This window comes from Ptychodera flava, chromosome 11, assembly GCF_041260155.1.
Source record: "Ptychodera flava strain L36383 chromosome 11, AS_Pfla_20210202, whole genome shotgun sequence".
NCBI classification, from domain to species: Eukaryota; Metazoa; Hemichordata; class Enteropneusta; family Ptychoderidae; genus Ptychodera; species Ptychodera flava.
In genome coordinates, this window is record NC_091938.1 from 41,058,285 (window position 1) to 41,083,587 (window position 25,303).

The following is a 25,303-nucleotide window of genomic DNA, read 5'->3' on the forward strand; positions in this document are numbered from 1 at the left end:
TGTTGTTATAACATTATTATTAATAGAAGCTAGTGTTATATCCTACAGTAAATTAGAAATCTGATCAGTGCGAACAGCAATTAAACTATAATTATCGTTTCCTCTGTTCTGTTTAGCTTTATTACAGTTCGATGTTTACCGAAATATCATTTTAAGGCAAACGAGAGTAGCAGCAGCAGTATGTTCGTGTTTATTATTGTTTAAATACAGTTCCATGTGTCAGACATGCGTTACAATGAGCAATATTGATTAGAAAATGTCAATATTTTTATCCTATAATTCCATTCAAAGTGAATAACCTGGCGGGTTCAGGGTGTGCTGGCCCAATATTGCGAGAAAGCTTCCAAAATGCGAATATCCAAGCTCAGATTATTAAATTTGAATAGAGATAGGGATGTAAGTATTGTAGCTTGGTGGTAATACGACCTTTAATCACCATTTGAAATATAATCGGATTCAGTGTACATATGTCAACTAAACGCAATTCCAGGATGTTACAAATACAGTGTGGCATCTAAAAGCCCACCGCCGTTCGTAATATTGTAGACAATTTCAGACTTTTTCGCACCTGAGCAGAAATATTAACAACCATATTCAACCCTGCTAAGAAGGTCAAACAGTTCATCCAGCTAGTTGAATAAAATCTGACAATGAACAGCAAGACTTTGAAGTAATGCCGCTTTTTGTTCGTCTGAGTAAATCGTATTGTGATTTGCGAAAATCGTGTCTATCTACGATCATAAATCGTTTCAGAAATTGATAAAATCATACCTCATTCCCATGTTAAATTTTTGATCGTAGGGAGAATATTCGAATCAATCTGGCATTGATTGGTGTTCACTCGCCTGCGTGATTGGTTGTCAACAGTGCTGTGTCTGGAATACTAATCTATTCTTGTTTCATTTGCTAGTGCCAGCACAATATCCATAGCTGTGATGTTGTGTCTAACGACATGAAAAAATACTTCAAAAATATACCATTCTTGAAAGCAAGTATATATTCATGTTACATATATTGGATAAAGACTTAACTACGTCATTTCACATCATTACATCACATAAAAACGTAAGGTAAATGTAAGTTACCTACAAACATAAAAGTTTGAAATTTCCACTAATAAGTTGATACGTTTTCATGATATATAGATTTGTGACAATAAATTTGTTGAATAAATTAACATGTCTGTGAATCTTTACTAGAAGTGTGTGAAAGTGCTTAATCTAGTGTTCAAATATCTACGTAATATTAGAGTGGCCTTTACCTGATCAATGATATCCAATGTCTGTGCAACATTTAGAAAACTGTCGACGTCGGAGATAACATCACATTAAATAGAAACAAGTTTCAATAACTGAACACAGATTCTCTTTATGATATTCTCAAATGTACGGTGCCTGAAATCAGGTGCAAATCTAATATCTAATGAATCTTAAATGCACGTGTGCGTGCCTTATGTCCGTAATGTCCGTATTGTCTTTGTATTTTCCTTTGTACACCTTGTTTGACAATTGAATAATTTAGCATCGTGTATTATTATGAATTACATCCTTGTGGAGTTTGTCACCAACACACGTCCAGCAGCACTGTCGTTGGTATGTAGAGCTGCGTCCTTGGTGCAAAGACAGAATTTCCGCACATTTGAATGCGTTAAGTTCAAATGGGCAGCTGAAAGCTCCACATCTGTGTAACTTCATTTCCCGAGATTTTCTGTGGTCAAGTTCCCATCATATACAGTCGAAATGCCGAATATTCTGAAACATCTCTACCTATAACCAATCGACCCACATTGACTTTCATTCTTTTTGCCCTTCTCAGCAGCCACTATACCTAACCATGACATCATTATCGCAAAGGATTATGAGCCAAACATTTCCTTTGTTTCCTCGCCGACTTAATTATATACAGACACTGAACACCGATGGCGCCTTTTTTAAGGAAATGAATTTGAGAAAATAAGTTAGCGATAATCTCATATTACTTGGGAAGATGAATATTGCCTTCTAAGAAGATAACGGAAAATCCATAATGACACGGTCATGAGTCCCGGATGTGTCTGCAGTAGCATGCAATGAAATCCTTCTGCTGAGTATGCACCCGTGTTCAATCTTTCCAGGCATTCTCATCTTCATCAGGCGTTAGGTCAAACAGAAGATATTTCCTCTCCAAGTCTAGTTATTTGTGAGTTCACGTACCATCTAAATGTTTTTGCTTCGCAGACTCTTTCTATTCAAGTTTGTTGTATTAGCTTCGCTGATTCGATCGCTGACCACTGTTGAACTGCCTCTCATACGCAGTTTTCGCCGCACATTGTGACTCAGTAACGTGTACAGTAAAGGATTGGCACAGCTATTGATATAGGATAAGCATACTAAAGCTAAGTTAAGGTACATCAATACAGGGGTAGGTGTTATCACTTCATAAACGACAAGCATCATGATTATCCAAAAAGGCAACCAACAGATGAAGAACACCACGACGATAATAAGAACCATCTTAGCTACTCGCTGTTTAGATTGTCGAGACTTATTGGTTTCGGCGATTGCAGCTGATCCGTTTTTACGCAGAAGAGTTGACACAATGGTCAAATAACACACGCTGATGATGAAAAACGGCAACGGGAATGCAAAGACGAAGATAACCGTTTTGTATACTTTGTCAAACTCTTCATCCATGAGACTTTCACATCTCTGTACTGTTGAACCGTCAGAGTTTGTAATAGTTACCTCATTGACCATAATCATCATTGGTAAAGAAAATACAAAACTTATGAGCCACACTGCAACATTTACATAGGAGGCGACGGCACGTAATCTGTAAGCCATGGCCTTTAGCGGGAAAACCACAGCAAAGAAACGATCAACACTCATTACAGTAAGCGTGAAAATACCAGTCAGCATTGTAAAGATGTCCATGGCGTCGATCAAGCGACAGCCGATCTCACCAAATTTATTATCCGGTCCCAATAAGAACTGCACCGCAAAAAGGGGACTTGTAAGTACAAACAGAAGGTCAGCACACGCCAGGCTCAATATATAAACACTCGTCGTACTTTTCAGCTTGATTCTTCGTGTAACGACGTAGATAGTGAATATATTGCCGACAACGCCTACAACGAAGATCATGGAGAATATGGTTGATGCCATAACCGTCATCAAGGTGGAAAATTCCTGGGTACTGTTACTGGGCAGTAGACTGCTGTTAAAGAAATCCAGAAATAGGGATTCATAATCCTCAGAGTCATGCTGTAGAGGTTTTCGAATGGGAAAAGAATCCACGGCCAAATTTGCCATTTCATGCGACATCGTAGAACAGTATAGGTCAGTGTGCGTCCACAGCTCTGTATGTCTCAGCGATCATCGCCTGGAACAGTCTGCAACGAGGAAAAAACGAAAGGAGATATACTTGTAGTGAGTGTGGCTAATAATATGGTGGGTGGAGTCACTCCTTACTGAAACACCCCTCCCCCGCTAATAACGATTTTACATCTATTTTCAGAAAACATCTCGATAAATAGCAATACAGGGCCATATGTTTAATTAACATTTTGCCGAGAGGTGATTTCTATTTAACAGTGATGTATCGAAGCTATTGGAAAACATCTCGTTTGAAATACTGAATATTTTGACAGGCGATATTTGACACTATTTTTCATCATATTGGAAGCGTCGTGAGACGATGCATAAAGCATATAAATCGATGCCCTGAGCTTTTAAACATTCAAATATATGGTGATATCTTTGATTATTTCTCATGAGGAGTTTAGCGTTTTAATGATTTTACTAGTCGAATGACGATTTTAAACATTATATTCGTCTTCTCAAGAACATTGTATTATATGATCAAATTATAAATTTTTGAACTAATTGCTCAACATCTCATAATCAAGACTACTCATACAATATCGTCCCATGTTCATCTCTAGTTCATTTATCTCCTTTTTAAAGATTAAAGAGAAAGATGAGTTTTCAACTTAATGTCAATTACGGCTTTGGATATTTTTAATTGAAAAATCCAACTATCTCTCAGCTCCCTCTCTGTCTCTTTCTGTCTACTTTATCATAATTTACTTGTAAGTGGACATCTTGTTCCACATTGCAATTACTGTTCCGGTAATTGACCACCTGCTCTGCTTATCGTATCAACGCTCTGTTAAGACAAAGGTAACCGCACTCATGATCTCGGACACGTGTCCTACACGTGTAAAGAACAGAGTCACTGTTTTCTTCTACGAGAAAACAGTACTTTCTCATTTTCTTCCTTTATATTTCCTTTTATGTGTTAAATGTAAATCTGTCGAAGTATATTTAAATTAATAAAATTTCCTAATTATGAACAACCAACAATTTACAAGATGTTTTAAAGGGCAATGACGGGTAATGTGCTGTGACGAAATATTCTGCGTCTGTGTTAAAAAAAACGTTTTTTTAGCATGTCACTTACTAATATGTGTGGTGCGTGATTTTCATCAGTTTTATTGTGTAAATGCAATCTTAGCCATGTCGTTTTGATATCAAAGGATACACAAATTGGATATTTTTACTATTCTTTGACAAATCTCGTCAAATAAACTAGCATACCTCTCAAGGGAGTGAAATAACAGAACTTCCAGATGTTTAATGTCAGTCAGAGAAATGAGAATTATCCGACAGCTATCGTAGAACTAGCCTAAACTGACATCTTTGCCACTCAACTATTCAGTAAACTAAAGAAATAAAGAAAGCGACTGTATTGATTTGATTCTCATGTGCTAGCAAGCTGTGAACTACCATTCCATTATCAACAATTAAACTGAAAAAGTATGTAATGAATGTCACAGCCAATGCAACTTCTAAGTTCTGTATTAGTTACTTCAGCGACTAATCAATAATGTTTTCAGATGTAATTTTCCAAATGTAACTTTTCAGTAGTTTGTTTATCCAAACATTTACTACATGTTTAGCCCATACTCTAAATTGCTGACAAAAGTAACAATGAAATTACCTTCTATGAAATTATAAAAGATGGTCTACTCTAATTATCATAATATGCAAATCATAGTCACAAAGACTCACTTAAATGCAATAGGATAGCAACTATAGTAAAGACCCTTTACCTTGGAAACCCAGCTGTAATAAAGTAAGAGTCCTGGATCATATTCAGCCACTTTCTTTTACCAGGATACTTATCTCTAAAACACAAATCGATCTCTAGATTTACACAGTCGATAAATAAAACTATGGAATTCTTTCAGTTGCCTAGGGCCTACTTTACATCTACACGATCGACGATGTTTTAAAAAGGAGCCATTCTTGCAAATAATTGCTTACTCTTTATCGATAAACATTGACGTTTTGAACAAAAAGGTACATTACCATACCAGGGTGATTGTATGTTAAAATGTGAAAGTCCATTGGATCAACGGCTTTCTTCTGATGAATGTCATTCAATGAGATTTTATCCTAACGAACTCTCCAAACACGTATTTTTCGTACAGCCACAGGCAATCTCTCCTGCCTTTCAAAACACTCATCTTGTCTGGGCCCTAAAAGGAAGACCTACATTTACTGAGAAACTAGACCTACATTTCGTTAACTTTAAACGTTTTTGGTTTCAATTGAATGTACATAATTAGTCAATCTAATATTGTCCAGACCTCGAAACATTTATTCCTAAAACCATGCAATTAAAAGTTTGGTTCTTCTACAAAAAAATTCAAAAAACCATTCTGGAAGTTTTCATACTCTAACATCCACCAAAATAGCGTCAGTTCATCAACAAAGTTGAGTATCTCAAACTTAAAAGGGTATATGGTGCTTCTACCGTGCAAATATAATCTGGTCTGCAAAGTCCGTAGTTTCCCCAAAATAAACTCAACTGGATATGAAATTATGAGTTGCTGGTAATTATCAGATCAAAACATACATTTGTTAAAACTTTACACAACTAGTACTGAAAATATGCCCACTTTATTGTTTGAAACCAATCTCTATGGATTTAAAAACCATTTGAACGACTAAGTTGTTTACATCTGTGTCGTACAGTCATTTCTTTGATGTGTAATTTATTTACCCAGTTCAACTCATGAAAGATGCTGAAGTATCGACGGCCAGAATGCTGCTCTTATCAAATTCCTTCCTACTTCAGAAAACGGAATATATTATTTAGGGAGGCAGTTTTCATCTTATGACTGTGCTGTGTGCAAGACTAAAATGATGCCGTTTACTGAACCCTATGATCTTACTGAAATTATTTATTTTTGGTTGTGAAAGACAAAAATGCTTCCACAATTACAGCCTGGAATGCAGTGGGCATGAATACTATTTATCAATCTATGGCTTTTGGTCGTTTTTCTGATCACATTATATGAAGGAAAGTGTACAACAACGTTTAGAAAATTGTTAAAGTGTTGAGCAACTGTGGTAGCAACTTTGTAAACTTGACGATCGATTCTGGCAATGAAAGATACGCTAAATGAGATAACTTCAAATCATTTTTCTCATCTATTAAAACCATAAAAGTTCTAAAATAACATTCGACATGAGAGGTGTAGCCTGACGCAGGTGAATGTTAACATAATGGTGAAAATAAACATATGTGACATACCAGCTAACCGCGGAGTCGTGATCAACCCAATTGATTCGGAGATAGTGTCACCACAGTTGTCTTTATATTTCACTACAATATTCTATGGTATGTTGGGTAAAGTTAAATCTACCCAATTTAACCCATCCAGCTAGTCTATAGTCAGTCTTTCCCACTAGTTTATCCCTTCCACTTTCCTTACTCAAAATCAGGAAATCCCCAATGGCCCCATCCCAATGGCCCCCTCCCCAATGGCCCCCTCCCCAATCACGAAAGCACCGAATATCTCTCTCGTGACAAATGTTCCTTCTTGCACTCTTCCGGACTAACGTTCGGCATATTTCTTCCTTTGTTGCTCAAATACATGTTTCAGTACGCTGTAAAAAGGGGACATTTCCCGCTCACTGAATAAATGGAAAATTTAAAGTTTCTCAGCTCTGTATAATAATGCCACTATTTCAATGACTATACCTCTCATAGTTGCTAAGATAAGGAGTGGTCGAAGGTAAATTTAAAGAGAAGGCAGGGCCGATTTAATTGAATGGTAGACCTAGTCTTAATTAATATAATACTGTACTGAGCTCTCGTGATCTTCTGTGGATACCTGTTGCCGCACAACTTCAAACTAACGACAATGAACTTGTCCATGTGCACCTTGAATCCCAAATCTCTACCCTACGCAAAGTCATACTGGTGTGAACTTGATTTCGTCTTTGGCGGAACATACCATTACACGCCCACTTTGGTGGAGTCCTTTGAGGTGGTAAGACTGATATGTAGAATGGAGTATGATGTATCGTTTGGATTTTCTCACGGGTTTAGTGTATTCTAACCTTGAACATGAAACTCGACGGGAAAGGCCTAGCCCATATCTTTCAACAGATCTCGAAAGACCGACATCAATCTTCGTTAATATGAAGTTGACATTTAAGATCAACAGCTAACTTCTAAGAGAAGGTTTAGCCATCAAGCTAGTTCGCCTTTCAAATAATATGCAACGACTTTGCCCGGATAATGGAGATGATAAACGGTTTGTACTTCACCTTAAAAGAAGTAAGTCATATTCCTTGACATACAATCGTGAAAGGTTTTCGTAGCTAGTTTGTCTCACTGAATACTTAATATGTGACAAACATGAAAATTATAATCTTTCTATGTTGTATAGTTATTGTAGGTACTGTAGTTTTATTGTGGGCCTTTTAAGTCTTTTCATGGCACCATTTAGGGGACATCACACGGCAAGTGAAAGACAACACAACTTGCGTAACTGAAATTGTTATTGGTCTCAAGTAATTGGCTTTTGCCTCGCAATAACCAAAAGCTTACACATCATTTTAGAAAACCAAATGCCACGATACAGGGCCAAACAAAACGCTTAATGAAAACGAGTATGATGGGTAGGAAAAATTCTGTCATGATTCTTGTAGTAAAATGTTTCCATTAGTCTGGGCAAATGAAAACATTAAGCTACTGAAAAGAACTAACATTACCCGTACAAACACAGGCTTAGAAAGTATTTGCCAATCAAACAGGCTTGCAAATTGCAAAGATGTATATAGGGGCTTGCAAAGGCATAAAAAAGTCTCTTTCACGGATTTTGCAGAAAGTGTAAACTCTGTCCGATAGGCTGTCTTTGTTGTCGTTTTTAGTCGTTTATAACAGTCATTTGTTACCATGATGTTTTAATATTATACAAACAGAAAGTTAAATGCATATCGATAAGCATTATGTGCTAAGTAAAAGGCAAAATTACATGAAATCTTACTCACAAAAGAGAAAAGCATGATTGTATATCTGAAGTTGAAATATTCAACACTTTGACACGACTGTAAATAAATCTACTGCTATACAAGGCTGAATTCCTCGTTTCGGAATACACATCTTTTCGTGTTAACATTGGTGCTCTTTACACTTTTTTCAAATAGCCACATGACCGGGTGTCCAATCATGTTGCATCGTACACCCGGAGACTGACTGATTACAAAATACATGTTCTCTGCATTTTAAAGCAATTTGAGGATGTGAATGAAAAGTTTCAGAAGTGTTAAAATCAAAATTTAAAAGAACTATGTTAATTTATTTCTTTAGTCTGCCATACGAAGTGAAAGCTTGTCACAGCAATGCCTCCATATGTTCCAACGTAATCTACACTGAGCAACATTTGAATAGTTATCGTTGTTCTCTTTGTTAGAAGATTGTGTATACGTTTTAATTTGATGTACTTTGAATGCAACAATGATGCATACATAATCCACTTGTTTTTTCCCAATATAATGAGTATCATCAATGAGTACACGGCTTGGCTTTTCATATGTAACACGTTCTGCTTATTCCTTATTAAACACTTGTTTAATTGAACCAGAGTTTGAACAAAAGCTACTAAAAGCAAAACAGAGAGTGGAAAAGAGAGAAAAACCTTGCAACGGCTGTTCTCTTCAAACAGCCTGTTTTCTTTAAAGATGCTTTACTCACAAAGAGGTTATCGCTATATCGAATGCATTACAGGTCCATACAAGGATGTCGACGAAATACACGAGAAAAAAATGTATTTTCAAAGTCTTTACATACTGCATTTCTTGCGGCGATAGATAATGTCATCGTATTGCGATAGACAAATATCATCGTATTACAATTTCCTATGAACATTTCAGAATTAATCGTCAGGTAAATGATGTTACAGAATGATGTGTTTGCATTCGGATGAAATTTAATCACTCTATCTAACAATTCTCTGCAATATATCAGGTTTCTGCGAAAGATAAGCGTCTATTCAAAAGAAAATGTCTCTGTCAAGATGGGAAAGTGACACTTAAATGTAAGTAAGGCGTATTAATAGAGCACAATAAAACTTGATACCTTCTCCATCTCATATGACAATAGCATTTTAACGTTTGACTATTTCAAAGACGATATAAAAGGATAAGGTTTACCTGTCCGATGGATAACATAGTGTGTTTTGAAGCTGATGATAATGTATCGCTCGAACAATCCTGCTGACTATTACCTCAAACATGATTTTATACGATAGAATAGCAGAAATTGACGATATATGAAAAGAAAACGCTTGGAAAATTGTGGATATAAATAATACAATTGATGTTCACCTCATCATCTCAGTTGTCCTAACGTCTGACAGAATCTGATGTTGCAAGACTTACCGTATGACTGATGCATTATTACCAAGGGGAAACTGTACGCGTCTGTTGAAATTTCTCAAGTCACACTTTAGCACGTCCCCAATTACTATCACCTACTTTAGACAATATTACATAGATTTGATTGCTTGATGATATAGCCAACGATGGCTGAGCCATTGAACGCGAGAGAGATTAAAATGTACACAACTTATGACAGCGGTGTTGATGTTTCTCCCGATACGATGTTGTCTGTGCATGTTATACAATTTACGCACTAATAGACACTCAAGTCATTTCATTGGTAGACGGTTATCGTGTGTAATATCACTTCAATATTGCTGAACTATCCAAATTGTCAACTGTGTGTACGTACTCACTACAACTATGTCTATATACCCATATGTCAATATTTACCATACCACACTCTGCTAGTGTGAGTTGAGTATAAGAAAGATTGATTGGTTAATATATACAGAGAGAGAGAGAGAGAGAGAGAGAGAGAGAGAGAGAGAGAGAGAGAGAGAGAGAGAGAGAAGAGAAGAGAGAGAGAGAGAGAGAGAGAGAGAGAGAGAGAGAGAGGGAGAGAGAGAGGGGGGGGGGAGGAGGAGGGAGGGAGGGAGGGAGGATACAGAGTCAATGGATGTTCGAGTTTAGTTGAGAATGTAATATATTCACATAGTCTTAGCTTTCACGGACTCGAGGCTACTAGTACTACAAAGTTAAACATTTGAAAGACACTGCGATAGTATTTGCTCAACGGTTTGCGTAGCCTGAAAAATATATTGAATTTGGAACACTCAAAGTAAGATCTTAGCTAACTCAGGTTGCTTTGTCTGTGTTTAGTTTCAATAAATCAACTCTACATATCTAAGGAATAGTATTTCACATTTGACATAGGAACCAATGTGCTGGGGGCTTGAAGCTATATCGCTAATGTAAATGTATTGATTTGTATAATCGAGTTATGTGTTGTCTGTAGACCGCGTTTGAAAGTAATCTCTCGTGTTATTTCTGAACAATTATCTACGGTTTACATGGTATGGTAATTATCAATATCTATGGCAGTAGATGATGCCACGTTTGTTAACAGATTAAACACACAAAGAATCACGGGTAAAATTCCCAGGTGAAGTTATAGGATATTGTTTTAACGCTAAGATTGGAAATGAATAATCTATGCATGTCTGTATTACTCATGATGGGAGCTCTCTGTGCCGAGTCTGAAATTGATCAAGTCATGCTCCACAGTTATGGCCATATCCAAATTAAAAGCACTCGTATGTCTGGTTTCTTCCAGTGGGATTTATCAAAAACACAAATCTATCAACGTACATGACGTATAACCCAGGAAATGCAGCCGCTCACAAGGTCGGATATTTCTATTTTTAATTTCTTTTATTGATATCCCTACTAATGGTTCAAAGACGCTATTTATTATTACTGAGTCCGGAAGAGAATGATTATCATCGTAAAACCTACAAAGAGTATTGACTATCAACATCGTGAGTTCAATGGTCTGATCATCTCACGCGATCTTTCTTATAGCTTGCGAAAGACGATAGCCGTGATATATTACGGCACACAACAAATTTGCACTGGTTCTGGGAGTATATCTGACCCTGGTAGGAATGGAACTCATCACATATCCTCACTGTGTATTGTACGACGGAAACCTCTTGGCCACAATCCATTGTCAATTCAATATTTGCGATGGACTTTTAATTTTTCTCAATACATGATTGTGTTATTTAACCATTTTATGTAAAATATAACAACGTTTAATCTTTTTAGTAACTTTTATTTTACCCTTATCTGGTTTCCTAATGTGGTATTTTGCACACGAAACGAAAGCAAAGTTAAGTTGATGTTTTCAGCTTTACCAGAGGAAACGTTCGATGTCCGAAGTTAATGCTCATTGACATAACTTCTCTATTACCTATCGACTTGTCTGTTCTTTGTGGTGTGAATTGTTTATTCAACCATATAACGGACAATTACAAGAAAAATATTACAGTCACTGTGAAAGTATGACTTTATCTGGTTTGGACCATAGAAATAGTCCATAAGGACTAGTCGAGTCCATGGCCCACTACTCAGCTAATAACTGCAAACGATGATGCCATAAAGGGCTCAAGTAAGACAAAAATACATATCGGAGATAAAGAGGAAATAAAATACATTAGATACATAAACAACTCAAAAAGATACATATTGTTATATGTTCATTAAGTAGTTTCTTAATTCTACTTTGAAACTTTGTCTACACGTTATTTGCTTAAATGAAGAAGGTAGAGAATTCCAATGTTTAATTGCTGCATACTTAATGTTGTGTTGTGTGACTGTAAGCCTTGTTTTAGGAATACAATAATTGCTATGCTCTACTGATCGTGTAGAGTACCCATGGCGAGGAAGTTCAAAACAATTGTTAATAGTGATTGGAAAACCGTTATTTTTGAAATCAAAAACAAAAAGGCAAGAACAGTAATTACTTAGTTTAAAAATATGAAGGATGTTTAGTTGACGAAAGAGGGGATTTGAGTGGGCATGAAAATCAGAAAAAGGTATGCAGAAGAAGCTGCTAATCATATATTATTCCATTTTAAACATCTTATTTCTGTGTATAGGCAATAACATGCAAGATGTTACTAATTATTTTAAAACCTCAGAAGTACTATCTGAAATTATTCTATGAAAATTCGGTGACACTGATGAAGAAGGTTTATTGTGTGTATTGGGATAAGACTGGAGAACTCTGCTGATTGGCACTTGCCTATTGTGCGCATGCGTTAGATAAGGGTGAAATGTAGAAACGGAAACAGTTCAGAGGAAAATCGATCAGATCTGAAGACTTCGCAAAGTCGCCGATGGTTCCGTAGTACACCCGGCGCGTGCTTTGGTGAACATCTTTACGATCAACTGTAACATACAGTATATTTAGATAACATGTTGTACCGGATGTGAACTGGATTTATAGATGCCTTTTCAAAAGGAGGTCCAATCTTTAATAAAGTTTTACATATAACGGATTAAGTTGAAATCTCCTTTTATGACTTAACGATGTCCATGTTTTGACATAGACCACGTTCACACCCGATTGAGTAGAAATAAGTCACGATCTTTGTACAAAACGAAATAATGTTCTTCCCATGGTGATGGTTCTATCCATGCTGATGGTATATTCTACATCCACATTATACGCTTCTTAAAGCTCTTTTTTACAAATTCATAGCAAATTTACAGCAAGCTTCGTACAGTGTCCGACAGGACTTTTTTCAACAGATTTTAATCTTAAATATCAAAAACGTGCTATTAATGCCACACCCTGACCATAAACCCTAGAAGTCAAATACTGCCCGTTAACAGTGCAAGAATAAACACAACATGCCTTTGGGTGACACTTCCAAGGTGAATATGACCTTGAAAATGTCAGGACTTATGCGGTTGTTGCATTTGTAATCAATACCCTACCAGCTAGGAATGAATGGAAGGTAATCGGTATATCGGAACTGAATCTGAAACGTTTTATGTGGCATCAACTTTTCTCGCACTTGTTTTAAGTGTTCGCAACCCTATTTTAGAATTGATAAAAATACATTATTTCAAGCGAAAATTCTGATGCAAAAGTTAAACTGTAGACCAGTAAAATATAAAACGTTTATTCTACTCTGTATTAATTAACCGTGCTAATTAAAGATACATGGTATTGAATGACAAAATCATAATCTGCTTATCTCCAATCGAATCACCGTTGCTCTCAAATATACAATATGCACAAGATTTCAATGAGATCGGATATATAGACAAAGCCATTTCAACGTTAACATGTAATCTAGCTGTGCCATTACATTGTGCGTGCCAAGACATTATAAAGCAAGTCGGAGAGTTACACGGTGTACAGTTCTGTCTGCATATATCTTGTGTCTGAACCTTTCAGCAGTCACTGCAATCCCACTGTAACATCACGTGTGGTAAATGGTTATCCAAATCACGCTACGCAAAAAATGGCCGTTTCTACGAAGGCTTGCATTTCTGAAAGGTGACCTCTATGTAGGTCTCTGACCTAAATGCAAGAAGTATCTATTTCTGTCTGGGATACTCGCATTATCCAATTTGAATTTAAAAGTAGTGTCTCTGCAAATGGCATGGAAGTCGTTATCTGTTTCTGGAACAATAAAGACGTCAGTAGCATACCGCTATGTCAACCAGGTCGCAATGACGACATCTCATATAAGTCAATAACTTTTCTTTCCCGTCAATATTATTTACTCAAAGCTACTTCGTCTTTAAAAAGAGTTCTTGTAAGAACGTTCAATTTAGCCTACAGCTTCCTGCAACGTTAAAATACTTGCTCCAACCGTGACAAGAAGAATCGCTGAACCTTTGTATCTCAACATTTATCCTAATATTGACGCAGACGCTCACTTTTATACTATGGTCTACTCCCACATGTCTCTGGTGAATACATTCGCCAGCTTACTTTGTATTTTCATGAATGTATAAGAAATGTCATGTCTTTAAAGTGACATTAACCTTGTCGTTGAAAAATAATCGGAAAATTTTGATAGAACATTTTTAAAATGATGGATCTCAAAAAATTCTACAAATGTCATTTGATTGTCAATTCTGAGTGTCTTGTGGTCATCATTTATGATTGAGATGAATTGACAGTGATCAGGACCATGTGTTGGAATAACTCTGTCTTTCAAAATAAACTGACATCACAATCTACAATTTTCCTTCGCGTCGAAATTTTTTCATGTCTGGTTTAACTGTTTTAGAATTAAAAGTTGTCGGACGGAATATCTCGTAACTAGAAACACATTTTTTTGTAAGATTCGAAGACGAAGAGAGTAGGTTGGAATTCAAATCCGATATTATAATCATATCTGTCGTACTAAAGGAAGAGTTTGTGTATTCTCAAATTGAATTCTCTTACGGAAAATCTCTGACTTAAAGTTACCTAGCATACTAGATATCAGCGCAAAGGCAGTATTTGCTATCGAAATATATGCATTCGAAACAGACATGTAAGACTGTATATCGATTTATATAGTTGGACATAGGTAAAAGGTATATTACTTTTTATCAGGTGACATGTAATGCGTTTCACGGCACACAGTATAATTACGGCTGGTCTTTCGAAAAAAATCCCACAGAGTTGTTTCCTTGACAACGTCACGTCTGTGTTATTTTTGTGGGTATCCTTGGCAACGCGTAGGAATATACTTATTTTTCGCCGATTGCATTTTGCGTCAGAATTCAAAAGTGAAATGGTGCAGACAACTAATAATATCAACTGATGTCAATTTCACGATGATCATAGCTGTGTTGACTATGTACTTCCTTTCTGTAGCTTTCTTTGAAAATATTTCTGATTTGAATATTTCGAGTACAGCATAGGTTGGTTACAATACGTTTTCATTCCATTCAAATGCTCCCATAGCTAAAAGAGGAAATGTACTTTCATAGATCACAACTTGCGTATCTGTCAAATTTTAATTCCTCTTGTTACCAAGGAAACCATTAAAATATTGCATATAGTAACTTGTCGAATATTAAAAGATTTCGGGAGAGACAATGAGCATGCTCCAAGTATTGTCTTTTGTCAGGAAGTCGCAATTTGTTCGGCACACGCTGGAAACATGACGTCATGAAATTATGCCTGATTACAACAAATTGATTGCCAATGTCACTTCTTTATAGTCTGCGATAGTTAGGAATGAAACTAAAACACGGTCTGTACCCCTCACAAGAGACGAAATGAAACGAAAGCTATATCCATGTTTGGAGGAGACTGGAGTCATAGTTGGACTATCCACGGATCCCGTTCCTTATTCTGTTTCTGATATAAAACTCAACGGACTTTGAAAGAAGTTCAGCGAACTATTCTACTACTTATCTTATCCATGTGCCTTAATTTGTTTTGCGATGTAATCCGATATGATTGATTGGCTTCGATCATAATCGATCACGCACTAACAAGCTGCCTCTGATCCTGCTCTATGGGTCATCCATGGGTCATCCATTGGTCATCCTGTCAACTCCTTCTAAGTAGCAAGGAGGCCAATCGAGTATTTTTTACAAACTGAAGCGTTAACTTACTATAATTCTAATGTTTAATCGAGGTGATGCAAATGAATTTTAAACTAGTCTGTTCGAATAGAAGTTACAAAATTAGACACATACTTTAACAAATGCAATCGTATATTCAGCTAAGAAAAACCTTGTAGTGTTTCTCAAACTTAGTTGTCCTTGGTTTAAGTAAGTGTTAAGCAAAGGGAGGGAATGGGCCAAAGTAAATTTAATTGCATGCAGCGTATACAATATTTTTGCTGTGTATGCATGGGGATAGTTGTGGCTTATTACAGATGTATGCGGTCACTTATTCTGTCAACCAATCATCATTCATAGAATTGACTTTGTGCTTGACTGTGTCAGCAGCCTTATTTGCCTTGTGAAACAAAACGCTCATTGACAATTTCAATCACATAAAAGACTACAAACTGATGTACGGCGAACTAAAATAAAGCAAAATAACAATATCAAATGCCTGTTGTTTGTTTAACCATACATTTAAATATAAACATCGTAGGGAGTTGCACGGCCCTCCTACCATCTTCTGCTCTCCCGTCCACGTCGGCGAACCCCCCTCCCCCCAAGTTAGTCTCCTCTGTTAGCAATGCTATGACCCTTCTCGTCGGTCAAGTTGTGATGACTCGTAAGCGATGGCCGGTACAAGCATTTGCACAAATAAATAATTTGTATTTGAGTCCAATTTAATGATCTATTGCGTGTAATGCAGCCACTTTTCAAGGTGATAGAGACACAAAAATGACATCCATGAATTTTCGTGCAATTCTCTGTCTATGTCTTCATCATTAACCCCTGTAGGTGCTTGCTGGCTTCGACACGATGGCAGCGCTAACTTTATAGACCTAGTGTAAATTATCTGATATAACCCATTAAAGAATATTGTCACAGCTCGCCTTTCTTTCGAACCTGGTGACAGTCCTATTAACATAATTCATTTACTGACTTCACACAGGTTGTTTTGGGTTTTATATTTTTAGCTGACAATATATAATATATATGTGACTGCTGTGTAAAATATACACCATTTCGTGATGTATCCTCAATTCAGGGTTGAAATCGCATATTCAGTGAATTCCAGTACTCTAGCGTTATGCCGTTCGATCCATCAAAGTAAATGGGTTTACCCAGGATGAATTGCCACTAATCCCGTCGCTAATGAGATCTTTGATGTATGCTCAATCGATGAGGAACACTACACGGACATGAAAGTCGATATGTCACCATACGGAGAACTTGCCTATTATGACAACTGTGTTGGTAGATAGGAGAGTAGGCAAATGTAGCGGTGAATGGCCGTATAAACAAAGGGCTCACATCAGTGAAAATAATATGACGAAAACTGAAAAGACAACGTCAATTTTATTCCACTTGTGACCATACGCAGTGTACAAACATTGAGAGTTTTATCAGTGAATTATCAAAATGAGTGATTTTTTATTCATTATCGAATAAAGCAACGTATCATTCGTTGACATAAATCAAAGCTCTTACGGGAATGTGGGTTACGATGTAGAAACAGCCAACATGAGAAAAGGCAGAGACGTTATCAAAACCGATGAACGCCGACAGAATGCAAAAATGACAAAAGATTGGCTACAGTGCCAAATACAGTGGGAAAGTTATATAATTATAGCAAGGCTCATACAGACTTTTTATCGGTGTTGGACACATCCTGGTAGAATTTGATTTACACAATTAAAGTGACATATCCTAGAAATACACACACTGATAAGTATTGACTTTGACATTTGGTAATGAAAGTATTGAAATACTTTTACAACATGTTGGAATAGGTAAATCTGGAACAATAATAAATATCGCTTGCGATTACACAGTATTGCGTTATAAAGTATAATAATAATACCTATAAATGGTTTTATGACATTGGGGCTTGAAACTTGACAGCGTCACAATCACGATATTTCTGAGTACTCTTCCTTAAACTTGAAACTGATACAATATGAAAAGTTTCAGTCATTTTGTGAAGTATGGGGCAATATTAGGCTACTTTCAATTTAAATACACTGGAATGCTCTTTGTCAACAACCGATGAAGTTAACGAGGAAAGTTATAGGGTAGAAATTTTCTTTCACCTTGTGCCAGTGTTACCAAACGGTGTTGTATCTTCGATCGTTATTATTTCTTTTATGGTGGCTAAATCAACATCTGATTGTTTAGCTAGGGTTGGTTTACAATGTTTTTGCTGCTGTACTGGAGCTGGGTTTAGTACAAATCTTTTGTTCAGCTTGTTTGTATCATGATATGCAATCCTTATTATTGTTCTTGCCAGTCTTTGTGCCCTGGTCTAATTAACTTTCAAATATTTAAGGACATCAAACTCTAGGCTCATAGATAATCCTTGTTCAAAATCACTCGCTATGTTTATAATTGGTAGAAAAAATAATTTTCAAGTACGTTACATTGTGCCCAATGAAATGTTAAAATGTGAATTTCAAATGATGGTAAATGGCGGGAAATTGTTTCCCCAGTACAAGATTTTGCACGGTTACCCATGAATTATATTCTTTATTTGGAAAGGGTAAAAGTTTCTTCACCTAAACTTTGACCAAAAGTTTAAGTCTCTCAGTTTCTTCCTTAAATATCATCTTGTGAAAGTCATCAAAAACATTCCTTGATGAATTGTGCAATTTTTGTCATTATACTCAAAGATCAAATCGTATGAGAAAATGGAGCAACACATTCTTCTCAATTTCAGTTCGTCGATTGACTACAGCATCGCATTGCTATAAATGTACATAATGATATTACACTTAGAAAAAATTCAGTTGATGTTATCTGAGTAAAAAAATCCATGGAGTTGTGATGTAGGCTACATTGCATATTTCAGCATTCACATTGATTTACAACACAAAGTCTCTTTATTCTGTCACGTATACATCAATACATCTATACGCACATTGACACATGAATATCCACCCATCCATCCATCCATCCATTCATCCAATACATACACACATAGATAGATAGATAGATAGATAGATAGATAGATAGATAGAAACATACGTACGTAAGTACGCATGCACACACGCATGCACGCGCATACATACATACATACATACATACATACATACATACATACATACATACACACACACACATACATACATACATACATACATACATACATACATACATACATACATACATACATACATACATACATACATACATCCATCCATCCATCCATATAAATACATAGATAGATTTACAGACATACAGACAGAAACACATGGATATGTAGACCCTCCCATCCACACGCAGAAAGTCAACACTTCAAGTGCATGTCCTTACCACCATCCACAATGTTTCAGGAGCTTATAGTATTTTCAAGAGACAATCAGTAAACGATGTATGCAGCATTCTTTGAAAAGAATAGTAGGGTTCGAAGAAACCAAGTGGGGCTTCATCTTCGAAATAAGCGTACAACGTGCCTAGTGGCCGATAAGCTGATTTGCATAAGATCTCTTCAACCTAGGTAAGCTACAGAAAAGCTAAAACGAGTAAAGAAGGTCAGTATTGAGATTGATGTGTCTTTCTAGGTTAACATCTCCTGACCATGTCGTAAACCTAACACGTCCTGTAAACTGCAACTTTTACATATAATTTATTTAAGTAGCTAATGACTTTCGCAATCGTGATTCTAGCTTTAGATTTTACACATACATACACTAATGCAGCACTCAAACTGATTGTCTTCTTGGATTTGAAGTGTCCTCTTCGTCGACTTGCAAATGCTACTTTGAAATCTAAAAGCAATACATAATGCAGCCTGTGGGTATTACAGGCTTTTCCAGAGCTGAGACTTCAACTATACCGATAAGATTTGACATTTATCTGGCAAAACTTACATGAACGTAGATGGCAACTGTGCTGACATTTATATGTGGCTTTATCTATGAAAAACGATCGAGAGAGTCTCTCCCTGAACGATTCCGCTGTCTAGTTCCGTTGTTTCATTTATCATCGTATATTGTCAACAAGTCTCATGTTGAAAAGTAGCATAAAAACTTAAACTGCTTGGACTATAGTCTAAGATTATGATTATACCCTGTGCGATAATTTAATCCTCAGCTTACATGTCAGTTCTTTGTAATTGTACTTCAATTTAAGACTCGGTTTTGAAGATGTAATTTTAAATGTACGCTGTTAGCTATAAGACTTTAAAGGGGAAGGTTTTTTCTGCTTTTTCTCTGAACACATTATTAGCTAGCTACATTTTCCAAAGAAGAACAAAGGAGGAAATTGTGCATATAGTAAATGTCAACAAGCGCTAAACCAGGGACTGTAATTTGAGGACTGGCGCTTTAAGCATTTAACTTGGTTTTCATTTCAAGGTTTGCAACAGGTGTAGGCTAATTGCCTAATGCATGGCTGTATGTCTTCGCTTATGTCTGTGTGTCTTCGTGTCATGTCTGTCTGTCGTCTGTCTGTTGCATCGGTATCTATGAATCGATACGTTGGTCAGATCATTTAAAATAATCTTTAGGGTACACTGAACTTGGTGGAGGGCTGAAGCTCCAAAAGTCTCATGTTGTTATGGGTTACGTATTGTTAGAATATTTGTCGGTGTCCGTTTTTCACCATCCACAGATTTGGAGAAATATGACGTCATAGTCATGATCACAATCACGCTAAACTACATCGACATTATCGAAATAACTGTCTTATCTCACCACATATTTCCACTCAATTGTGAATACGTTTTTACTCTCCTACAGTATAGTCTACGCTAATCACACAGTTTTGGAATCTGAATTCCCTGCACGTTATCAAACATTCGTGTAACATTTTCAAAGTCAGCCGTTCCTTTTGGGAGCACTGGTTAGCTGTATTCATTAATTGTATTTCTAAAAGTGTTTCATCCCTGATACAAGAAGCATGCACTTGATATTTTTTCTGTTACCCAACTATTTAGAGTTGAGAACTGCTACAAGGTAAATTACAGTGATCATTATGGTCAAAAGATGCTTAAAGCAACTAGGACGCATTTTTAACGTCGTGAAACGTTGACAGTAATACCACGGAGAGCGGTATTCATAGGGGCAAGGACATCTAAGATTCTAGCGACCTTGTTAGAAGGTAGAAATGACACTTTTTCTGTAACTGCTCAAGATGTAGTGCCAAGAGAATTGATTGGCTCCCAACCTATCAAAATGGCAGTTGGCGTCAAAGTGTACAATCCTCTCAGGTCGCTTTTACGAGGTTCATACTGCACTACCAATCGCTGCTCAAGTTACATGGCAAGTTACACTGGATCAGTATGAACTGATATTCTTCGTAACTTTTATGTATCACGCGATATAATTATATTAGGCAATGGTACGGTCACGTGACGTTGTCTTTTTCAAGTTTCTAATACATGTGCCGAAAAGTTGACAACGTCATTGCAGCGGTAGTGAATGCACTCCAGAAAAAAAAAAAACTTGCATTCGAACTTTCAGTGTATTACCGTTATTATTTCGTGCATGCCCAAAGTCCTTGCAAGTAATGTATATTCTGAATAATGACAAACGAGATGAGAATGACACGGATTAAAAGCTTTGAGAGATACATAATTGTCATTGTTTCTGGCTAAGTCTAGCAAATTAAAGAAATCCTCTAAACTTTAAGCATGTTTAAACCTATTAGCGTGACAATGCACAGTAAAGTTTACCAGTTCAGTGTTATTCGATGCTAGACAAGTTATCCTCCCTCCTCCGAACTGAAAACTTGTCCGAGTATATTGTTGAAACCTCCGACAATAGTACACGATTCCTTTTCCGTATGCACGATTCACGGTATCTCAAATATATTCCCATTAACTTGCGTGATCACGTGTGGCTTGCCATCGTTTAGCTTTCCTTTCTAGGTAGTATCATATAATAATAACCTACTATGAGTGGACTTAACTGTAAATGAGAGGACGAATAGCTCATGTCTGGTAAATTCTAACCAATATGAATAAATGAATACAAAGTGACAAATAGACAATGTAATGATGTATATGACACTCCTAGGCATTGGCTATGACACAATCTAGTGATGTCATTTGTACTCACAGAGACACTTGGCTATGACACTAGTGATGTCATTTGTACTCACAGAGACACTTGGCTATGACACTAGTGATGTCATTTGTACTCACAGAGACACTTGGCTATGACACTAGTGATGTCATTTGTACTCACAGAGACACTTAGACATTTGGCTGTGATATATCTGACTGTGATTGGCATTTACCATGTAAGTATTATACATGAAATTATTCATAAAATGGAGGTTGCACGGACTCCTTCCAATTAGTCAATAGACGACATAACCCCCACACCAATAAACCCTGACTTATCTGATTGTAATCTATAGCAAACTTTGACCTTTGTTTGACCTCCGTAGAGGGAAGTGGAATATCATGTTGTTAGGTAGGTCCATTCTCTGGACTCATTTGTGTTTCTTTAACTGCATGTGATATTGAAACTCTGAAATATGGTCTTCGCAAGTTTATTTCACTTTAATAAACCATATATTACACAATATCACCAATTTTCTACTATTAAGCAACGCACTATTTTTAGGACTGTGCCGCTCTTGTCAGCCCATTTGCGTTTAAATATTACCCGAATTTAACACGATTGGAACTAATATGGGATAATTGGATCGTCATATTTTTCAGATTTCTATAAAGTGTTAGGTGTCCTATAGCTGAATGTTGTAATATTAAAAATTATTCATAAAAACAAGTGTATAACTTAAAAAGAAATGCAGATGAGTTTAAATATGTAGATTAAACCGACATTACTACATCATCCAATTATCCCAAATTAGTTCAAATCGTGTTAAAACAATTTACAACTTCACATCGACAAGGACACATGTAGAGATAGCGTGTCACGTACAAGAACTGCTGAGAGTGTCCAGTGGTAACCCATGGCTATCCATTACTTTCATTTCAGTGTGTCTTTATGTCATAAGAGATGTCCTTCTGTGTGAAACATTGAATTACATTAACTTACGTTAGTAGACACTTGTAAAATACTATAAATAAAAAAATTACACGTGAATTCTTTAATTGATGAGGTGGATATAATGTCACACTTACATTGCATTGCAGTATTTTTCTGATCCTACTACTTGAATAATTATATATTGCTATAGTGGCTGCATCGAATGTCTACAGCTGTTTCTGCAATATTTCCATATATTGATTCTTTGTGCAATATATTATCACTTTACTTTCAGTTTGCATCAAAATTTGGATGGAATACATGGATTTTTTAGATTTATTGTCATTTATTTTTCAAAACATTGAAGGGGTTGCTTGCTTTCTCTAAAATTTTGCATATTTTCACACAAAATGCTCTGACAATAAAATGTGTCTATACGATCTACGTCATGAGTATAAATTCCTGACGCAGTCAGAGAAGTCTTGAGAATGAAACTTAAGAATTTTTCTGAATACGTTATCGACGTCAGACACATATCTGTCGTTATAGAGACTGTACTAGAAATCTGAGACACTGTGTTGTAGATTTATTCCTTCACAGGCATAGGGACTAAAATTACTCTGAGTTAATCTGTTCACATGGCGCCGATCGATACAATGTGGGGAGTTATCAACTGCAAAAGACAGAAAGTAGAAAATATTGGTTGCTTAAAAGCCTGTTAGCATAGGATATTTACACTAATGACTTTCCTTAACGAATGATTATTAAGGCGGTGACTTGCAAATGCCAATATAAAATATTTAGAAATAGACTCGTGAATTTTTAAGACACTTCGACGCACATTCAACATTGATAGCAAGCTGATTTGTGCTGATCACTAATTCTTTCGTAGAATTACGAATTACTGTATTTTAAAAGTTTAAACATTGCCATGGAAAATCAATACATTACAAGGTGTATACCCTTATTCTGTAGAGTGAACATTCAGTATCTGTACGAGAACACACATGCCGTCTTTGGTCGCATTGTTATTCTATTCTCAGGTTCTGTGTTCAGACCTCTTTTCCGTTTTTAGTGAGTTATTTCGAACTAACGTTTCACCGACTTGGAGCTGAAGTTTTATACACTTGATTGTCAGATTGAAATCGTCGATTAGCGGTGTCTCATAGAAGAATATTACATATTTCCGAATTTCGCAGACATATATTCAGTGTGTTTAGCAGCTCTGACCATTTCAGGTCATCGCATGGTCTATGTTCGCCATTTAGAGAGAAAGTGAATACTATAGAGTGAGACTCAAGTTGTATACAAAAGTGCAATAAAATGAATCATGATATGTGTTTTGTTAGCATTGATTCTAAATTGAGTAATTTCTTCCATGTTTCTAAATTAATGTAATTTTTTTTAGAATCCCTAACACGGCAAACAATTACAACACAATGTCAGCCCCGTTTAGATACCACTGTTACCAACTGAAAGCAATCTAGTTTTGAAAAACACTTATAATAACGCTGCAATATTCGAAGATCTCACAGGTCAAGCAGAAATTATTATTTTCAGTGACAAACTATCAGTTCGACAAGTTAACATTTGATATTTCCGTGGTTACCTGCCTGGAAAGTGAACGCTAAAGTAATAATTTCATTTTATTCCTTTCACATTTTACTGAGCTAACCACCACTAGGCATTTGGCTGTTAAGGGACTATTGTAAATTTATCTCGAAAATATCAACTTTTGCCTTCTCGATTTGCCGCCCTCGACGAAGGGATACAGAGAGTATCGTGTGCAACAAAAGGCACATGCGCACAACGTCGGAAAATAACATTGAAAATCGCTTTATACTGACTTACAGTGTAATATACCCTTGACAAATATGGTGACAGAGAAAACTGTGATAACACTCAGACAATAATGACACACCTTGTTACAACCCTGTCTATGTATATCAATGCAGTCAATAATTCAATTATTACAGAGTAATACGGACCCGGCGTGTTCATATTACATCCATAGGATTGAAATCGAAAAATAAAGCAAGACTTACAAACCATGTCATGCCATGAATACAGATCTTTGCCTCAACAAATCAGTCCTCAATCCTTGGTTCTCTCAATACTACCTGTTGACATTGACTGTTAATTAAAGAGATATCAGTCCTAGATCCTCTGTCTCCTTTGGAAGTTGTGTCCAGTTAATCAGTTTGTTAAAAAATAAAGTCGATAAAAACCTGAGCCTCAAACCTCGTGTATGTTATTAGTGGGAAACAGTGTACAAGTACACAGACATTACTGTAGTGCTCGATACTTAAACAACAACTAAAAGTCGGCGATTTGGTGATGCTAATGACGATACAAATAGAGCAATCCGTACATTTTTAAATCCGTTATATTTCAAACGTGCACATATCTCATTCTCTATATTCACAAAGCGTGATGTAAAACTAATATGGCCATCTCCTAAACTCTTCGACTTACCGACTTAAACGAGATTTGAATATGATTTTACAGTTTGTGTTAATCAAATCCATAAAAATTAAACTATAACAAAGAAGGATAGAATGAAACAATCGA

At 36.3% G+C, this 25,303-nt stretch overlaps 1 protein-coding gene across 3 annotated transcripts in view; it reads right to left on the reverse strand.

Annotated features, from left to right (window-relative positions):
* Positions 1-412: 412 nt before the first annotated feature.
* The window catches only part of LOC139144554 (somatostatin receptor type 2-like), a 102,125-nt gene continuing 77,234 nt past the window's right edge, over positions 413-25,303 (reverse strand). For 2 of the 3 annotated variants that reach the window (XM_070715262.1, XM_070715264.1), the window contains exon 2: positions 991-3,370. In XM_070715262.1, coding sequence (XP_070571363.1) covers positions 2,196-3,302 — 1,107 coding nt within the window. In that variant the 5' untranslated portion in view covers positions 3,303-3,370 and the 3' untranslated portion in view covers positions 991-2,195. Of the gene's footprint in view, positions 3,371-25,303 lie in introns of all 3 variants that reach the window. The other variant, XM_070715263.1, reaches the window with a different exon arrangement.